The following is a 17,837-nucleotide window of genomic DNA, read 5'->3' as shown; positions in this document are numbered from 1 at the left end:
ATTGTTTACTTTTCGCTTCTCGGTGCCTATTTTCCCTCTCACCAGGGCAACGCGTCAACGGCCATATACAAAGAGCTGAAAAATAAAGCATTTGTATGCAGTAAAAACTAAAAAATAAGTCTTTATCTAAACGTAAATTCATTATACAAATATATAATTTTTTCTCAAGAAGCTCTAGTATTTTGTATTGCAAGGCTCAAACACGAATTAATCATTATTGAATCAATCTTTATGTGCAACTTCTGGTTTAAAATCAGTAACGCTTGGTTCATAAGGATTCATAAGTTTAACTTCTTCAATATGATCTAGTTCATTAGTAGTTTTCTTATCTCTTGCTAAATCAAATTTGAAATCATCAATACCTTCACCAAACACCTCGGCAACTTCTTCTAAAGTTCTTCCTGAAGTTTCAACAAATGTTAAATAAATAACCATCAATTCAATGAATAGTAAAACACAATAAACAATGTAATACTTCCAATGAATAGCATCCATGGCAATTGGATTGACAAACCCATTATAAATTAAAGTTATTTGTTGAGCACACCAAAACAAACTAACAGCTCTACTTCTCAAGATGAAAGGTGTAATTTCTGTAATGTATAAGTATGGGAACCCATTACAGCCAAAATTGTAAGCAAGATAAAACAAAAAAATCATAGCCATAACACCTTTCCCTAAACTTGTATCTTCGAAGTTTCTTTGTTGATTAATAGCAGAAAGAACAGTCCAAATAATATAAAATAATAACATCATAGCAAATGATGCCATAAAAGTTGCTCTTCTTTTGAAAGTTTGGAAAACGAAAAGGTTGATAATTATTGAAATACCATAGTTGTAAATCATTAATCCACCATTGAAGATTAATTGTTGATCAGTTGATGTAATACCAATAGAATTTAAAACCAAGTTCAAATAATAACTAACAAGACCATTACCACATAATTGCATAACAACACCAATGAAAATAATTAAGAATAAACGTTTTCTATTACCAGCAGTTTTGAAAAAATCCAAATATGAAGCATTTGCACTAGCTGTTTTTTCTTGTTCAATTGCAATTTCAATTTCTGACATTTCAAAATCAACTAAAGCACCCCCAATAGATTCATCATCACCTGCATGATATTTCAATAAAATTTTTCTAGCTTCTTCAAATCTACCCTTGAATATAAGGTATCTTGGAGATTCTGGTACTAAATAAATTAAAACAGTTTGAATTAATGGGAAGAATCCTTGCATGATTGATGGAATTCTCCATGACCAATTGTGTGCAACGTTTCTTGATCCATAACTAACCCAAGCTGCAATTATAGCACCTAGATACCAATTTGAATTATATAATGCAGTCATTGGTTGTCTATGAGTTGGATAACTTAATTCAGAAACTAAAGGAGGAGAAGCCACAACTGAGATAGTATTACCAAACCCTAAAATGATTCTTGCAACTAAAAACATTGCATAAGTTCTTTGATCATTATGTTCATATTCACCACGAACCGTTAACCAGGCACCAGCACACGATTGTAAAATAGCACCAATAAGCATTATTATATTCCCCACAGTTATAGCATTACGACGACCAACTCTATCACTAATCATTGGAGCTATTGTGAAACCTAAGGCACAACCAAAAACAACACCGTTTGCAACAGCACCAAGTGTAGCACCTGTTGGTTTACCCATTGCGTGAGCCCAATCTGGCATTGATTGGAACGCGTTTAATAAAGAACCATCATAACCTGTGTTTGTTGAAGTCAAACTAACAATCATCAAAATTGAATTCAATTTCAATAAATGTGGAACTTTATACCATGATTTCCCATAATCTGGTAAATATGCTTTGATTTTTGGTGGTTCTTCATGAGGATCATTTGATTTTTTGCTTTGTGTAAGACTTGAAGATTTATTTTTTTGGAAGTATTTAACTTCATCAGCTATGAAACCAACCATGTTGTTCAATGTATTAATTAAAGAAGTTGTAGTTCATATATCCATGTTTGTATGGTGGATGTCCCACTTTTTATAACCATATATTGAATGGTTCCGCATAGTCTATTTGGGTAAGTTTAGACTAAATCTCAAACTTTAATATTTTCTTGATTTCCAAATACGGTACTTTTAGATGCACCCCAAAGAACACCAAATTTTGAACGTGCATATTAATCGATAATTAATAATTATTCATGTTCTTCAGACTGTAAGTTTGCTAAAAGTTTTAGGTAAACGGTAATAATAAAGAGACTGGAGAGATCTGGGGATAGGCTATTCAACTGGATCTTTGGTTGAAATTTGATAAATTCATTTGTATAATGACAACATAAACTCGTGATGACTAACACTCTATATCTCTATAATCAGGCTTGCCGCTTCCCCCGGGCCCCTACCCAAAGTCTTCTGTTTCAAAAGAGTGCAGAATTTCTCCATGATTCTAAGGAGTCACCCTCAAAATTCTGGAATAATTCTGGGGTAACACCGAGTACTTCACCAATCACGATCACGATCTTCGGTAAACAGGGAGCCAGTGGCCACAACTAATGCAAGCACAAACAAAGAGGTTGAAGCTGAGGGCAGTATAGACGTATAGACTTCAGGTTGAACAGTGGTCTATTGACTTACAAAGTATAGAGAGACACAATCGATAGCTACCGTAGATATGGAAGATCATCCGATTTATTAGCCTACGTAATATACATTTAGTCATAATTAGTTCTAATCACCGGTTTCAACGATTTATACGTTCAATAATCATCATCACTTCCATCACTATCTTCCCAGCCAAACACGTACTCTTCGGCTAGTACTTCTAATTCTTGAATCATATTCTCTCTTTCATCACCTCTAACGAATCTAGAGACAAAAGTTTTCATTTCTTGTAATGTCTTTTTAGGTCTTGTTGTAATTTCCAAAGAAGTTTTCAAAGAATCACTTGATTTTAAAAAAGTTGGAAAACTTGAAGATTGAGAAACTGGGATCTTGGAGATATAATCAACATGAGACTTATCCACTTCTCTTCTCTTCTTGGAATCATCATCCAATGAACTCTTTTTTTGAAACTTCTCACTTAATTCAACAATATCAGAAGCAGAACTCTGGCGTGAAGGTTTATGCACCGTAGATTTGGAAAAAGTATGAGGTGCGCCGCGGTCCCTAATGAAGAAAGTATCTGCAAAATTTAAATTCTCTTCACCAAATTGAACCTCCACATTGGAAACTATCCTTCTTTCAGTTCCCAATGTTAAATTATCAGCTATTGTACTTAAGCTAACTCTGTTTTCTCTTTGTGAAACCAAGGTTTGGAAAGGTTCGAAAACTAGGGATTTTAAAGCACTTGTTTGCCATAAACTTGAAGGATCTATACTTGATGGTAAAGATTGTGGTGTACTCATTGGAATGAAAATTGATGAATTTCTTTGTAACTCTAAGAAAGTCCTTATTCTAGATAAGATTTCTCTGTTACCCAACTGCTCTAATCTTTTACCATTATAGTTACCCCATGTGAAAATAGTAGTTTTCGGGTTATAATCATCTTTAATATCTCTTAGTAATTCAGAACTAAACCCACCCCATGATGAATCTAATTCACTAATAATATTTAATCCTTCTAAACCATCACAATTCTCAAGCATATTCCTATATTTATTTTCCAAAAATTCAATACCTTTCCCATCTTCTTTCCATTCTGAAACACCAACTTCATAACCTTCAAATTTTCTTTCTTGTCCAAGAGATAATCTACCTTCAGGAAATTCTACTGGATCATATTCCCAGTTATGTAACTCATTGTAACTATTTGGTTGAAAAAGGACTCTAGAATAGTCTGTCCAGTATTTGGTTGAATCATTGTTCAATGGTGGTAAATGTTGACCATTATCTAAAGCAATTTGATATTCACTCTTATTAATCTTTGGTCTTGATGAGATTTGTTCAATAGTACCAGTCCATTCATCATTGTTCCCGTCTTGGTCATTATTAGCAGATTGATAATATTCAAATTGGCCCAAGGATCCAAACCCGCCTTTGAAATCCCATATTAAAGCTCTTGGAGTGTAATTTGATGAAGATTTGTCATAAGATAATGTAGGTTTGAAATGAACATCTGGATCATTGGGAGACTTGGTGATTGATTGCGAGTAGTCAATATAAGATTCCTGGGTATTGTAGAAATGAGTGGCCAAGTGGTTTGCCTGTGGAGACAGTGAGATATTGATCACTTCAGGCATTTTCTTAATTGGTTCTTTCCCAAATTCTTACTATATTCACTTCAATTGTGTCAAAATTGAAAAAAAAGTTAAAAATTTGGATCTGATATTAAACCTTCGCGAATCTCTTCATTATAATTTTTTTGTATACGTGTAAATATTCAAACATCAACAACGTATCGGAGTCTTTGAAAGCAACAGAAAGAGTCGGTTTTATTGAAAAGGTAAAGCGTTCGTTTGGTGCTTTTTAAAGTCATTTCATCGTTTTCATCAAGTCAGAAAAGTATACCCAGGGATAAAAAACCAGTTCAAAAGCGGTTAATATAGGTTAATATAAAGACCATGCATCTCACATCTTTTATATTTCTAATATGTGCAGCTTTGATAACCAGTGTACTTTGTGAACTAGACTATTATAAAGTGTTAGGCTTGTCAAAAGGTTCTGGTGAAAAGGAAATCAAATCAGCGTATAGACAATTGAGTAAAAAATACCATCCTGATAAGAATCCTGGTGATGAAGATGCTCATCATAAATTTATTGAAGTTGGTGAAGCTTATGAAGTATTAGGTGATGAATCTAAAAGAAAATTATATGATCAATATGGTCATGAAGGGGTCAAACAAGGTGGTAATCCAAGAGGCGGTAACCCATTTGGTGGTGGTGGATTTGATCCATTTGCTAGTTTCTTTGGTGGTGGTCAACGTCAACGTCAAGGTAGACCAAAAGGACACACATCAGATGTTAGAGTTGACATTACATTAGAAGATTTCTATTTAGGTAGCGATTTACAATTTGATGTTGAAATGCAAGATATTTGTCCTCATTGTGATGGTACTGGTTCAAAAGATAAAGAAACTCATACATGTTCAGGTTGTCAAGGTTCAGGTATGAAAATAATGAAAAGACAATTAGCACCTGGTATGTTTCAACAATTTCAAACTACATGTAATGAATGTGGTGGTAAAGGTAAAACTATTAAAAACAAATGTTCACATTGTCAAGGTGAAGCAGTTCATCGTAATGCTCGTCATTTTGAATTTTATATGGAACCAGGTACAGCAAAATCTCATATTCATATTTTCAAAGGTGAAGGTGACCATAGTCCAGATTGGGATTCTGGTGATTTACAAGCTCATTTAGAAGAAAGTTCAGTTAGAAACTTGGGTTATCGTCGTAGATTTGATACATTATATCGTACAGAAGCATTAACATTAAAAGAAGCTTTACTAGGTGATTGGAAAAGAGATATACCATTCTTTGGTGATGATAGTGTTACAATAACGAGAAATAAAGGTGAAATTGTTATGGATGGTGATGTTCAAGTAATAAAGGGGAAAGGTATGCCAATCTTGGATGGACCTGAAGAATTTGGTGATTTAATAATAGAATATAAAATTATATTCCCAGGTGGCGCTAAAAATTATAAAGATTCAAAATTAATTAGAGATGAATTGTGAAAGGGTAAAAACATTTCATAATATGTACATATAAATTTTTAAATATAGAGTTGAATTTTTAATGTTTCATAAAGATCATTTCATTATATTATTAATATTGGATTTTATACAGTAGTTATTTGCTTTTTTTGATATTCCCAATAATTTTTTCTTATTGGATCATATTTTGTAGAAAGTAAATCATAACCTTTTGAAGCTAATGATTTATTTGATTTAGAATAAATTTTAATTAAAATTTCTAACGCTGGTATTGATTTCAAACTCTCTAAATCTGAACCTTCATTTAATACATTTGCATATGTTAGGACGAATTCTTCTAAATTAGATAACTCTTTACCACTAGATTCATATAATCCAATTAAATAATTCCATGAACTAACATTTTGTGGTGCAATCTTGATTTGATCTTTAGTATATTCAACTTCCTCTTCGAAAATTTCATCTGTAATAGCTTTACCTGATTTTTCAACTTGACTGAAAATTGTGAAGAATCTATGAGACCAAGCTGAATTGTTATAAACATCATGTTCAATAAAATAATCAACAAATGGTAATTCTTCATCATATTTATTGAAAAATTGAACTAGCCATTTACGATGTGACCAAACATGATAATTTTTAGGATCATCATCAAGCATAACTTGAATTAATGGGAATTCTTTCTTTGGATTTGGTGTTTCTTGCTTCTTCAACAATAATTGTCTATAATTCCAAATTTGATAATTTTTGATATTATCCAATGCAATATCTTCAACCCATTCTAATTCTTCTTCTATATCTTTCCCCAATTCAATAATATTATGATATCTATATTGCCATACTGTATAATGTGCTGCATTCAATTTAATGGCTTCTTGAGTAATAAATAATGCTCTTTCACTATATTCTTTTTGAGATTGTAAAGCTCTAAGCAGACCTAATACTTGACGATATTCATCAGAATATAAGATTTGTGAAACTTGAACACCTTCAACGTCTATTGGTAATGGTTCTATATCGTCCCAGTTGTAATTTTCCTTTGAATAATAGTTAGTTTTAGATACATTCATAAGCAGTCTTTATTATACGTACCATTTTCTAATATTTGTTCTCTTTGTAATGATCTTAAAGCTTTTTTGAAATATAGTGAAAAATATTATATCAGTTGATCTTTATACAATTCTCAATCAATTCTTTCAATGTGTCAAAATAAAAAGTAACCTCAAAAAGTAGTTCTTCGATTGTATGAATTTTAATAATTTAGTGTAAAAGATGTAATTATTAACATTTTTTCCGATTTGGGTCAAAATAATGAAATTTTAAACTTGTAGAATGGATTCGCGGATTTTAAAGAAATTTTGTATGGGGATTTTGTAAAATTAATATAATTTCATGAATTTGAAAGATAATTTGTATGAAAAAATAATGATAGTGGTTTAAATCTTCTAATGTTTATTTTAATGTATTTAAATTTATCAAAATTCGAAAAAAATTTTTGTTGAAAATTTATTTTTTCACAAATATATTAACGTCATAAAATTTATTTTCATTTTAAAATTTAACAAAAAATCTTAACCCAAATTTTTTTCTTCGAAATATGCTAATTTAAAGCCTTCGATACATTATTTGACATAATTTTTTTATGATTTTAGCTTAATATTTAGCCTTAATATGTTTTAAAATATATATAAAATGGATAAATTAGAGATTTTGAATCTTTAAAATCGATAGGTCCACTAAAAGCGCTAATATCCGTGCGTTACAACTTATAGTATAACTTATAACTTATGATATAAAGAGTGTATAAATTATAGGTGTCAATTTGCTTTCCAAAGAATAATATGTAAATACGGTATCTACAGAAGTATTAGATATGTAATCTATAATATTAAAATCTTTTGTTTATGTATGAATAGAATTAACTTCGACATTTCCTTCATTTTTATTTAATGAATGATGATCATCACTTATTTCTTCTTCTGATTTCTCATTCAAGCGTTTTTGTACTTCTGGTGGAATTTCACCAGTTTTAGAATTATACAATATAATACCATTACCCTTTGCATCTTTTTTCTCTTGTCTTTTATAGAAAAACAAAGTAACAAAACACCAAATCATTAAAGCTGCTGAATGTCCTGCAACAAATACATAACCTTGATGATATCTTGGTGCACTTGATGTTCTGAATACCATTGGTAATGTCCATGCAGTTGATTGATTGGCAAAAATATTAACAATACATAAAATAATTGAACGTTCTTGACCATCATGTCTTGTAATATCATTCAACCAACCATAAATAACAGAAGAGACTGAAATACCAAAGTAACTAATCATAAATGCATACCAAAGTGCACCTTCTGCAACATCCCATTTAGCAAGGATCACATTACCCATAAATACAAATATTTCAGCCCAAAAAATTGCAAAATATCTTGATTTTAATATATCTGCAGATCCACAAACTGATAAAATCCAAACTATACCTAAAGCAGGAGGGATTGAAGTGTATCTATTAATTTTGGGGATATCATATCTTTTCAATGACTTTAACCATAATGCAAAATTGGAATAACTTGTATTAATCGCATTCCAGAATAAATAATCCAATATAGCTAAAACATAAATTCTCCAATCAAAAATAATTTTTTTCCATAATGCTTTATTGAAAAAAGGTGGTGGTGTCTTGGATGGTGGTTTTATATTTGCTTTAATTAACCGTGATCTTGCTAATCTAATTTCATCATCTGTTAAAAATAAGCTACAACATTTATATGGAGTACCTGGAACCAAATATAATGCAAAAAAAGCAATAACTGCAGTTGCAGAACCATCAACTAAAAACATCCATCTCCAACCTGCTCTACCTCTTACACCATTCAAATTTTGGAAAACTGAAGCTTGAACAAGACCTGAGGTCAAAGTACCCAGCATTTGTCCACTATGATAAGTTGTTAGTTTGATAATGACGTGATTGGATGTTAAAAACAAAATACTCACCAATAGTATAACCCACCACGTCTTCCTAGTTCATCAGGTTTATACCATGAACCTAAAAGATAATGAATTTGAATGAAATATCCACTTTCAAAAGCACCAACCAAGAATCTTAAAGCTTTTAATTGAGATGGTGTATTAACAGTGGAGATTAAAATTGTAACTATACTCCATAATAAATCAGTTGAAAAAAAAGCTAAATGCATTGGAACTCTTGGGAATAGATACATCCAAATAACTTGAAATATGACATTACCAGCAGTGAATAAAGCCTGAGCATTTGAGAAATCATTCCCCTGCATGTTTAAATCCTCTTTCATACCTGAAACATAAGCATTACTTATATTTGCTTGATCTAAATTCTTTGACCAATATGACATTATTGCAAATAAAACAATTTGTAAATCTAATTTGAAAACTAATTTTTTCTCAGAAGCTGACATATTTTTATCATAAATTCTCCACCATGATTTTTGTGATCTTGTTTGTTTATTAAAACGATATTCATATTCATCGAAAAATTTCCACCATGGTCTATTTGCTTCATCTCTATATTCAAATTTATCAACAGTTTCAGATGAAGTTGAATAAATGCTTTGATCGTCTAATTTTTCAGGATAATCATCCACTATCCTTTCATGTGGTATGAAGTTCCAATACCAAGCTGAATAATCCTTTGGGATTAACTTATCTTTGATTAAAGAAGCCATGATGTCCTAACAGTCGAACCAAACCATAATGGAAAAACTGGCAAAAAAAATATTAAGCTTCATTTCCAAGCTTTAAATAAGCTTATCCACAGTTTTTATCTTTCAATCTCTTGGAATCATCGGACATTATTGTGTAACGTTTATCATCCACAGTTCACTTGAAGTTGCAATATATTTGCGATCCGATGTGGTTGTGATTACTGAACTGAAAATCGTTGTTGATGCTGCTGCCAAAAGTCCACACTTTTATTGATTTCGCGTGTGATATAGAGATGAACTGACACCACAGTGATAAAAGAGTCAGAGAAGCTTGATTAAAGACCAGTGATTATTTTGATTGCTTATTTTAAGGATGAAAATGCTATAGTATACTTTTATGGCTCTTTTTCTTTTGTTAGCCTGCCATTTAATAAGCTTAAAATCGACTATCTCAATATAAGTCCGACTCCCTCCATATCAGATAAGATAACTTTGCACAAAAATCTGTAATTTGAATTTGACAATCTAATAAATATTGAAGCGGTTATTGCACCTTGTCAACTTATTTAAAATATATTGCTTCTTTATTTAGACAAAACCGCTATTTGGACTGAAACAGTTTGAGCTATTGATAATTAACTGCTACTTCAGAAGACTCAAGAAAGTCATGAGTCAATTGAAGATTATTTAGCAAAACATTTAGGTCAAGAAGTTGCTGATTCTGCTAATTATAGATACCAACTTTGAAAGATCAAGCTGCTGTTGGTGGATTTTTAGCTGTTGGTGATCATGATATAACTTTTGTAAACATTAGCTCCTTTTTTTAGCTAGCTCTGGGTGATTAATTGACAGTGAGATAAATTCTATTAATTTTTTGTATAGTTACAGCTGTTTGCTTAACAGCCACCAGGTATAGAACCTCTTTAATTACCTGAAAGCTTGACATATCAATAGCCATATTGCAGGTATATTAATAAATTGTAATAGCTGAGATCACATAGAGATCTATAATATTTATTAAATCATAAAATTGTAAATATTTCATGCAGTATTTTCGAATCACAATTATAAGCTTATGGAAATCATGTACTACATATAAAGTCTCAAAATTTGATGATTTGACACTAAATAACAAAAAAATAAATCAGATGTCTTGAAGCGCTGTATTACAATAATAAATATTTGTTAAAATGAAAGAATTCATACCTTAAAAGTATATTAATATTCAATTCTTTATCATTAATGTATAGTAGTAAATTGAAGGCTTTTATCCTTTAAAGTTGTGCATAACTTCTGAAATAACTGCGTTTATGCACATTATTGCTCGGGAATCCACTGATTTATGCCTAAGAGTACCAAATTTGCGCATATAACCGCATTTTTCACTAGATTACTACAAATACATAGGCAGCTGCAAGCTATAACCATAAAAACTATTCATGATACAGAGGCATTAAGTACTTAATAATGCTTTATATTAGCTTCCTATGAGATCCTGGTATTGTGCTACATGTCTTTATTTTATAATACTGCTCAGATTCGAGCTCTCAAATATATAATGATCTATAGAATAAATATATGGTGTGTTTCTCATATTAATAAAATATTAAATAAATTAGTCAAGACGTCTTAGAAAGACTGAAAAAAAATTGTTGAATTGATATCTAGCTGCTTTACATAAAGAATGATAAAACAATGGCCAAGATAGCTGAAGCACCCATACCAGTGTTAATAATAGCACCCTTAGCTTCAGAATCAACAGAAGCTGAATGTGTATTACTGAAAGTAACATTTGAAGCTGAACTTGTAATATTTGAAGCTTTACCAGCAGAATCAGTGGCTGAAATTTCACCAGTTGTAGTAGCATCACTAATAATACCAGTGGAAACAGTTGTTGTAGTAGCAGTGAAATAACCATCACCTTGTTGTTTTGACCATTCATCAGACCATAATGATTTGATTGAATCTAAGACTGGTTTACCGTTTTTGTTGATAGCTGAAACGTTTGGAGCTGGTAAATCAATAGTATCATCATTTAAATAACCGATATATGTATGATTGTTAACTTGATAAGTGGTATCAACTTCTTCATTAACAATGTCTGATTTATCAGCAACAAGTTTAAAAACATTAGCAAAGGCATCATGACGACCTAAGTTTGGTAAATCCCAATTAGCTTCAACTGATGAAATTTCTGAATAATGATCATAATAAGTTGAATCAACAGTACCTTTTAATTCATCTGGAATAACACCACCTAATAATAAAGCGAAAACTTTATTTTTCAAAGCATAGTTTTCATTTTCATCAAAAGTTAATAAGACTAAAGTATCTTTCATAAAATAATCATTTGATAATAATGGTTCTAAGAAATTTTTAGACCAATCAGCAGCAACGTTAATGTTGGTATCATGACCATCATTAGTCATATTTGGAGTAATGAATGACCATTGAGGTAAAGTATGATCTTCTAAATCTTTATAGAAAGAAGTGAAATTTTTAATGTTTTTTAAATTATCTTCATCGTCAGTAATTGATTCATAAAGAACCAATGGGTTATGTTTTCTAACGTAATCATTAGCAAAAGTTTCTTGATTTGAATAATTGAAACCTTGGAACCCGGTATAAGGTAAATGTTCTTGATATTCACCCCATGAAATGTTTTTAGTATTTAATAAATCAACAATTGTAGAAACATTTTTTGGTAAAGAAATGAAACGATCATCATCAAGTGCAAAATAATCACCACCAACAGAAGCTAAATAATTTGGTTCAGAAGGATGAGTTAAAGCCCAATAGTTATCTAAAGTGATACCATGTTTAGCTAAACTTGAAAGACCATCAGATTCAGCAGCTTTATCAAAATCAGTATTTTCTAACCAAATAACAACAAATCTTTCAAAAGTTGAACCTTGAACATTTGAAGTTTTATGATTAGTTTCAGCTTTGGAAGCAGCTTCAGCAATTTCAGTAGCTGATGGGTCAATTGTGGAATAGAAACGACTTGTAGTGGTTGCTGAAGAAGATGAAGTAGCAGCATTAGCTAAAGAAGCTAAAGTAGCTAAAGGTAAGACGTTTTTGAACAACATAGCGAATGACTATAGCCTAAGTTTAACCGTTAAAGTACCAAGAGTTACCAAGATTTACCAAGATAATTTGAAAGCTTCTTTTCCATTGTTTATATATCATCATTTGCACTTAATTCACTTTGTAAACGTGATTAGCAGTCAGATACGAATTGGATTTACCTGATTGCAATGCAGCATGTTGGTTGGTAAATTGTAATCATTTTCCATTATTTGAGTGACATCGTGGGTTATTTTGATTGTGGTTAATTGAAATTACAAATTGTACAGCATTGAGCACCAATTTGATACATAATTAAAACTAAAACGGGAAGAAAAGAGAATCAGAAGACACTGCAATTGGTGAATTGAATAAGAAGAGTATGTTTGTTCATCACTTACATAAGCACTTCTACAACATGGCCATACAAATTCAAGAGTCCAACAACCAGGAAATAAACACAACGAAAGGCTACAACGCTACAACTACACTATTGACTACTTACCATAGCTTCCCCAAAGCAGTATCTGATCATGTATACAGCCAGACAACACGAGCCAATGAGATCCATTCCAAAGTCAGCCGAGTAAGACAAGTTCCATGATAGGCTGCAACACGTGTATTAAGTAACAGTGTTAAAGTACAAGCACATAAGCACGATGGGTAATCAACGCTGAAGTGAAAGAGAAAGTGAAAGTGAAAGTGAACGTGGTGCAACAAAACTTTGGTAATTAGATCTGCAACGGTTGATGCTTTGTGTTGGTGATTAGTCAGTGGGTCTTCCTGGTTCCTGGTGATAAAAAGAACAAGATTGGTCGTATGAGTTGAATTTGATGTGTTGATAATGCTTGGTTATTGTTTGTATGGTTTCTTGGTATAACGGTGCATAGATTATGAGTTACAGGGACAGTTTTGAGATTGAAGATGAAGATGTCAGTGTCAAGGACAATTTGATGGGGAAAAGAGTCATACCAGAGATTAAAAAAAGATCTAGTGTTATATCATGGTGTTTGGGGATTATGGTTATTATTGTATTTGCTTTATTCATAACAAAGGGGATCATAGATACAGAAATTGTTCATGATAAAGACCATTTAAAATTCAAATATTCAAATTTCACACAAGATCATCAAGAACTCTTTAGAGAAATACCCAATTGGAAATTAGATACAAATAAAGAATATAAAAGTTCATCAAATTGGAATCATAATGCTCAACCAACTATAAGAGAATATAATTTCACAATATCAAATATCATAGCATCTCCAGATGGTATTAAAAGAAATATGACTGTAATCAATGATAAATATCCAGGCCCATTAGTTGAATGTAATTCAGGTGATACTTTAAGGATAAATGTTTTCAATAATGGTTCAGAACCAACTTCAATTCATTTCCATGGATTATTTTTCAAAAATTTAAATTATTATGATGGTGCAACTTCAATAAATCAATGTGAAATCCCATCAAATAAATCATTCACTTATGAATTTCAAATTGATAAAGATCAATATGGGACTTATTGGTATCATTCCCATTTTGGTACTCAATATGCTGATGGTGTCTTGGGTCCACTTGTTATTCATTCTAAAGAAGATGACAAAAATACAAGGGAACTTTATGATGAAGAATATGTTATAATTATGGGTGATTATTATCATGATGTTGCTTCAAATTATTTAGATGATTATTTAGCTTCAAATAATGAAAATGATGAACCAACACCTGATAATGGATTAATTCAAGGTTCAAATGTTTTTTCAAAACCTGATGATTATTACAAGCCAGAATTTGAACAAATTTATTCAAATCATCATGTTTTCAAATTTAAACCTGATACAAGATATAGATTAAGATTAATTAATGTTGGATTCTTTGCTGATTTAGATTTTTCAATTGATAATCATCCATTAACTATAATTGAAGCTGATGGGACATTAGTTAAACCTCTAGATTTAGAAGTTTTAAACATTGCAGTGGCTCAACGTTATTCAGTAATTATCAATACAAATCAATCAAGTGATAATAACATGTTTTGGATGCATGCTAAATTAAATCATTATTGTTTTGGTCATGATAATCCTTGGTTAAACACTGATACAAAAGCTTTAGTTACATATACTGATCATCAACAGGAGTATAATAACTTAATCTCATCATTACCTGAATCTTTACAACCAAATACTTCAGAATATTCAACATCAACAGATCCATTATGTAAAGAATTAGATGAATCTTTATTACATCCATTAATCCCAGATAAACCACCTCTTAATTATAAACATCATTTCAGATTGGATGCTTCATTTTTCATTGGTGCTTATCAATTAGATCGAGGTTTTTTCAATTCAACAACTTATAGACCATTAAAAACTTCATCAACTTTATATAAACAAATTTCAAATGTTAGTAATGATGATGAATCATGGTTTGAAACAAAAGCTTCAATACCATGGGATGATCAATTCATAATAAATATAAATGAAAGAAATCCAGAGGATCAAGTTGTGGATATTTTAATTAATAATTTAGACGATGGTGCACACCCGTTCCATATTCATGGTTATAAATTTTGGATCCTCAGAGCATCATCAGGAAATTTTAAATTTGATCATTATTATGAAATTGATCCAAATAAAGAAGAATATATGAAAAGAGATACTGTGAACATCCCAGGTTATGGTTATGCATTATTAAGAATTGTTGCTGATAATCCTGGGGTTTGGCCATTACATTGTCATATTGGTTGGCATATGGAAGCTGGATTATTAATGCAATTGAATGTTTTACCAAGTGTTTATAAAGATTGGGAATTCCCTGAACAATGGTTAGAATTATGTGATTTAAAAGAACAAAAAAGTACATAAGAATAATACAAATAACGTTTAAATTTCAAAATAAAACAATTAAAACACATGAGAATGTAGTAGATCTTCTATATATAATTCAACATAGACAAATAATGTTCATATCAATTAATTACTTTTCCAAATATTTTCAAAATAATGTTTAACAAAAGCTAATGGATGTTTTTCATCTTTTGCACCCATTGTACCAATACCTGGTGAAAAACTTGTAATTGGTAAAACTAAAACATCACTAATTAATTTTGGAACTTCTAATTTAGTGAAATCTTTCCATGTAATCTTGGAATAAATACCACTTTGAACATAATCATTAAAATATGTGAAAATAACATCAGTCCAAATACCTGCACCTGTCCATTTCATAATATCTAAATTATCTGTAAATTCTAAATCTCCAGTTTTTTTCTTTTGTAAGGTTAATTCAGTAATTTTAGCAACAATTTCTCTTAAAATTGGATGACCTGGTTTAGCTTGAATAACCCATTGACAAAATTGTAATCTTCTTGCATAAGTTTTCCTCCAATCTGAAGTATCTGGATCAGATTCAATACCAATAATCATACCAATTTCATTTGGTGAAACATTTTCTGGGATCCAATTTGGAACAGGTTGTAATGGTAATGTATCAACATCTGCATAAATCCCACCTCTTGCTAAAAGGATTAAATATCTGAAAAAATCCATTTTAAGAATTATAGAAGGTAATGCTTCATAAGCTTCGACAATTTCTGGAATTAATACATATAAATGATGAATAATTGCACTTGATGTATCATCATTAAATAATTCATGAACAAAACCTGGATTTTTCATTGCCCATTGTAATTCACCTTCTTTAAATTTTTCACCAAATCTTTCATCATTAAGACCATATTTCCAACTTTGCCAAATATAAGCAGGAAATTTTCTTGCTTGATCATAAGGAAACAAGAATGCTAATTTTTCTCTTAATGTTGAATCAATTGGTGGACGACGTAATTCTTGAATTTTTTTTTCTAAATCTTTTCTACTTTTTTCTAAACCTGAAATTTTTTCATTTTGTTGTTTTAATAATTTTTCAGTTATAGCTTCTAATTTTGATGTAAATTCTTCTTCTTTATGATTATTTAAATTTAATAAACTTTCATTTGGAATTTGTTTTAAAACTTCTTGTAAATCTAATTCTTTACTTGGTACTAATTTATATAAAACAAATAAAATACTTATGATTGATACAGCTATAATCACTATTCTTCTAATCCCATTTACTGAACTCATCTTGTAAAATAAATATTCTTATACTCTATTATGCTTTTATAAATTTGACTGATGATTTTCAATATTGGTAAATGGACCCTAATGCACAAAATCTTGAGAGTTTCACCAAATTATGCTCAAGAATGATCTATTAATATATACCTTTGAAATGCAAATGATAGCAGCCACCTAAAAATCTAAAAAGCAGCGAATTCAAAAACAACACCAGCAGAAATGACCCTTCTATTCAATTCCAGAAAGAATATTGAAAGAACTGAAATGGTTTAAAACCTCACAATTTGAATGTTTTGATTCATTAAAATTCTTTGATCTGCTGTTCAACTTTTCTTTATTTTTACTTTTTCTTTCACAATTTCGCGTATTTTCAAATTTCAAAACAGACGCCAAAAAGGGAAATTTACACGCACGTGATATTCAAAGATTACATAATACATATAAATAAATTTAATTTTATTTCAATTTTATTTCAAATTTATTTAACCAAATAGATTCCAATCTTTGATTTCTAATGTGTTGATGGCTTGTTTGACTATACCATCAGCCAACGAGATTCTCTTAGCAGCTTTGTTTTGTTCATCACTTAAATCTGTCAATTTTTCTAAATCTTGTAGTTCTTCTTTATCAGATATTAGTACATTTTGAGTAATTAAAACATCTGTTTCCACTTTATCTAATCGTATTATCCCCAGTACCACAGCTAAAGTTGGTTTATAATCTAAGCCTTTGGATTCATCACGACCCCATTTCATTGCAGGCTCAAGACCAATTGCTATATATGCTTTTGTATTTAATTTATTTGAAGTTTGATCAACAGCAAATAATTTCCAACTATTTGAAGAATCATTTAAAGCTGCAATCTCACTGAAATGTTCTTTTATAGCTTCAAGATCTTCACCCTCGATTCTCTCCATCAAATCCACAATTATAGAATCATCTTTATGTAAAATTGTATAATCTTTTGTATTTTCACTTGGATTTAAGAAAACTTCTTGAGTATCTGGTATTTGTCTTAGATCTGAGGCATCGATCAATCCTTTAGGAATTTGAGTTGTGATAGCACCCCCATAAAGTTCCTTAGTTTCAAAACTAACCATTTTTCACGAAAATTTATAGCAAATTGAATAGAGATCAATCAATTATATCAATTGTTAGTTAAAGTTGTTAGAAAGTTGATATTAATAATTCGCGGAAATATACCCATATTGTTAGGTATCAAAATTACGCATAGCTAAGTGTAAATAGTAGACCAGAAATATAATCAAAGACAATTTAACTTGTCTAATCGAAAATTAATGATTAATTACAAATATTATCCATTGAAA

General features: G+C 30.6%; 9 protein-coding genes across 9 annotated transcripts; 2 read left to right on the top strand and 7 right to left on the bottom strand.

Moving 5' to 3' along the window:
- Positions 1-222: 222 nt before the first annotated feature.
- On the bottom strand, positions 223-1,953 carry KHT1 (Hexose transporter 2; the record flags this gene model as incomplete). The annotated part of the gene is made up of 1 exon (XM_011278751.1): positions 223-1,953. The coding sequence occupies one exon, from the start codon at positions 1,951-1,953 to the stop codon at positions 223-225; it is 1,731 nt and encodes a 576-aa protein (XP_011277053.1).
- A 788-nt stretch (positions 1,954-2,741) lies between these two features.
- Positions 2,742-4,223, bottom strand: DML1 (Dml1p; the record flags this gene model as incomplete). The annotated part of the gene is made up of 1 exon (XM_011278750.1): positions 2,742-4,223. One exon carries the CDS (start codon positions 4,221-4,223, stop codon positions 2,742-2,744), a length of 1,482 nt encoding a protein of 493 aa, XP_011277052.1.
- A 321-nt stretch (positions 4,224-4,544) lies between these two features.
- Positions 4,545-5,660, top strand: SCJ1 (Scj1p; the record flags this gene model as incomplete). The annotated part of the gene is made up of 1 exon (XM_011278749.1): positions 4,545-5,660. The coding sequence occupies one exon, from the start codon at positions 4,545-4,547 to the stop codon at positions 5,658-5,660; it is 1,116 nt and encodes a 371-aa protein (XP_011277051.1).
- A 104-nt stretch (positions 5,661-5,764) lies between these two features.
- On the bottom strand, positions 5,765-6,709 carry RAM2 (bifunctional protein farnesyltransferase/protein geranylgeranyltransferase; the record flags this gene model as incomplete). Its single annotated transcript, XM_011278748.1, has 1 exon — positions 5,765-6,709. The coding sequence occupies one exon, from the start codon at positions 6,707-6,709 to the stop codon at positions 5,765-5,767; it is 945 nt and encodes a 314-aa protein (XP_011277050.1).
- An 832-nt stretch (positions 6,710-7,541) lies between these two features.
- Positions 7,542-9,346, bottom strand: BN7_554 (putative transporter SEO1; the record flags this gene model as incomplete). The annotated part of the gene is made up of 2 exons (XM_011278747.1): positions 7,542-8,580; positions 8,685-9,346. The coding sequence occupies 2 exons, from the start codon at positions 9,344-9,346 to the stop codon at positions 7,542-7,544; spliced, it is 1,701 nt and encodes a 566-aa protein (XP_011277049.1).
- A 1,652-nt stretch (positions 9,347-10,998) lies between these two features.
- On the bottom strand, positions 10,999-12,414 carry BN7_553 (putative acid phosphatase; the record flags this gene model as incomplete). Its single annotated transcript, XM_011278746.1, has 1 exon — positions 10,999-12,414. The coding sequence occupies one exon, from the start codon at positions 12,412-12,414 to the stop codon at positions 10,999-11,001; it is 1,416 nt and encodes a 471-aa protein (XP_011277048.1).
- Positions 12,415-13,284: 870 nt separating this feature from the next.
- BN7_552 (multicopper oxidase) lies at positions 13,285-15,258 on the top strand (the record flags this gene model as incomplete). The annotated part of the gene is made up of 1 exon (XM_011278745.1): positions 13,285-15,258. The coding sequence occupies one exon, from the start codon at positions 13,285-13,287 to the stop codon at positions 15,256-15,258; it is 1,974 nt and encodes a 657-aa protein (XP_011277047.1).
- A 108-nt stretch (positions 15,259-15,366) lies between these two features.
- HOC1 (alpha-1,6-mannosyltransferase) lies at positions 15,367-16,515 on the bottom strand (the record flags this gene model as incomplete). Its single annotated transcript, XM_011278744.1, has 1 exon — positions 15,367-16,515. The coding sequence occupies one exon, from the start codon at positions 16,513-16,515 to the stop codon at positions 15,367-15,369; it is 1,149 nt and encodes a 382-aa protein (XP_011277046.1).
- A 476-nt stretch (positions 16,516-16,991) lies between these two features.
- On the bottom strand, positions 16,992-17,609 carry MOG1 (Ran GTPase-binding protein MOG1; the record flags this gene model as incomplete). Its single annotated transcript, XM_011278743.1, has 1 exon — positions 16,992-17,609. The coding sequence occupies one exon, from the start codon at positions 17,607-17,609 to the stop codon at positions 16,992-16,994; it is 618 nt and encodes a 205-aa protein (XP_011277045.1).
- Between the last annotated feature and the right edge of the window lie 228 nt (positions 17,610-17,837).

This window comes from Wickerhamomyces ciferrii, contig 00011, assembly GCF_000313485.1.
Source record: "Wickerhamomyces ciferrii WGS project CAIF00000000 data, strain NRRL Y-1031 F-60-10, contig 00011, whole genome shotgun sequence".
Lineage (NCBI taxonomy): Eukaryota > Fungi > Ascomycota > Saccharomycetes > Phaffomycetales > Wickerhamomycetaceae > Hansenula > Hansenula ciferrii.
This window is presented reverse-complemented; position numbering and strand designations above follow the sequence as displayed.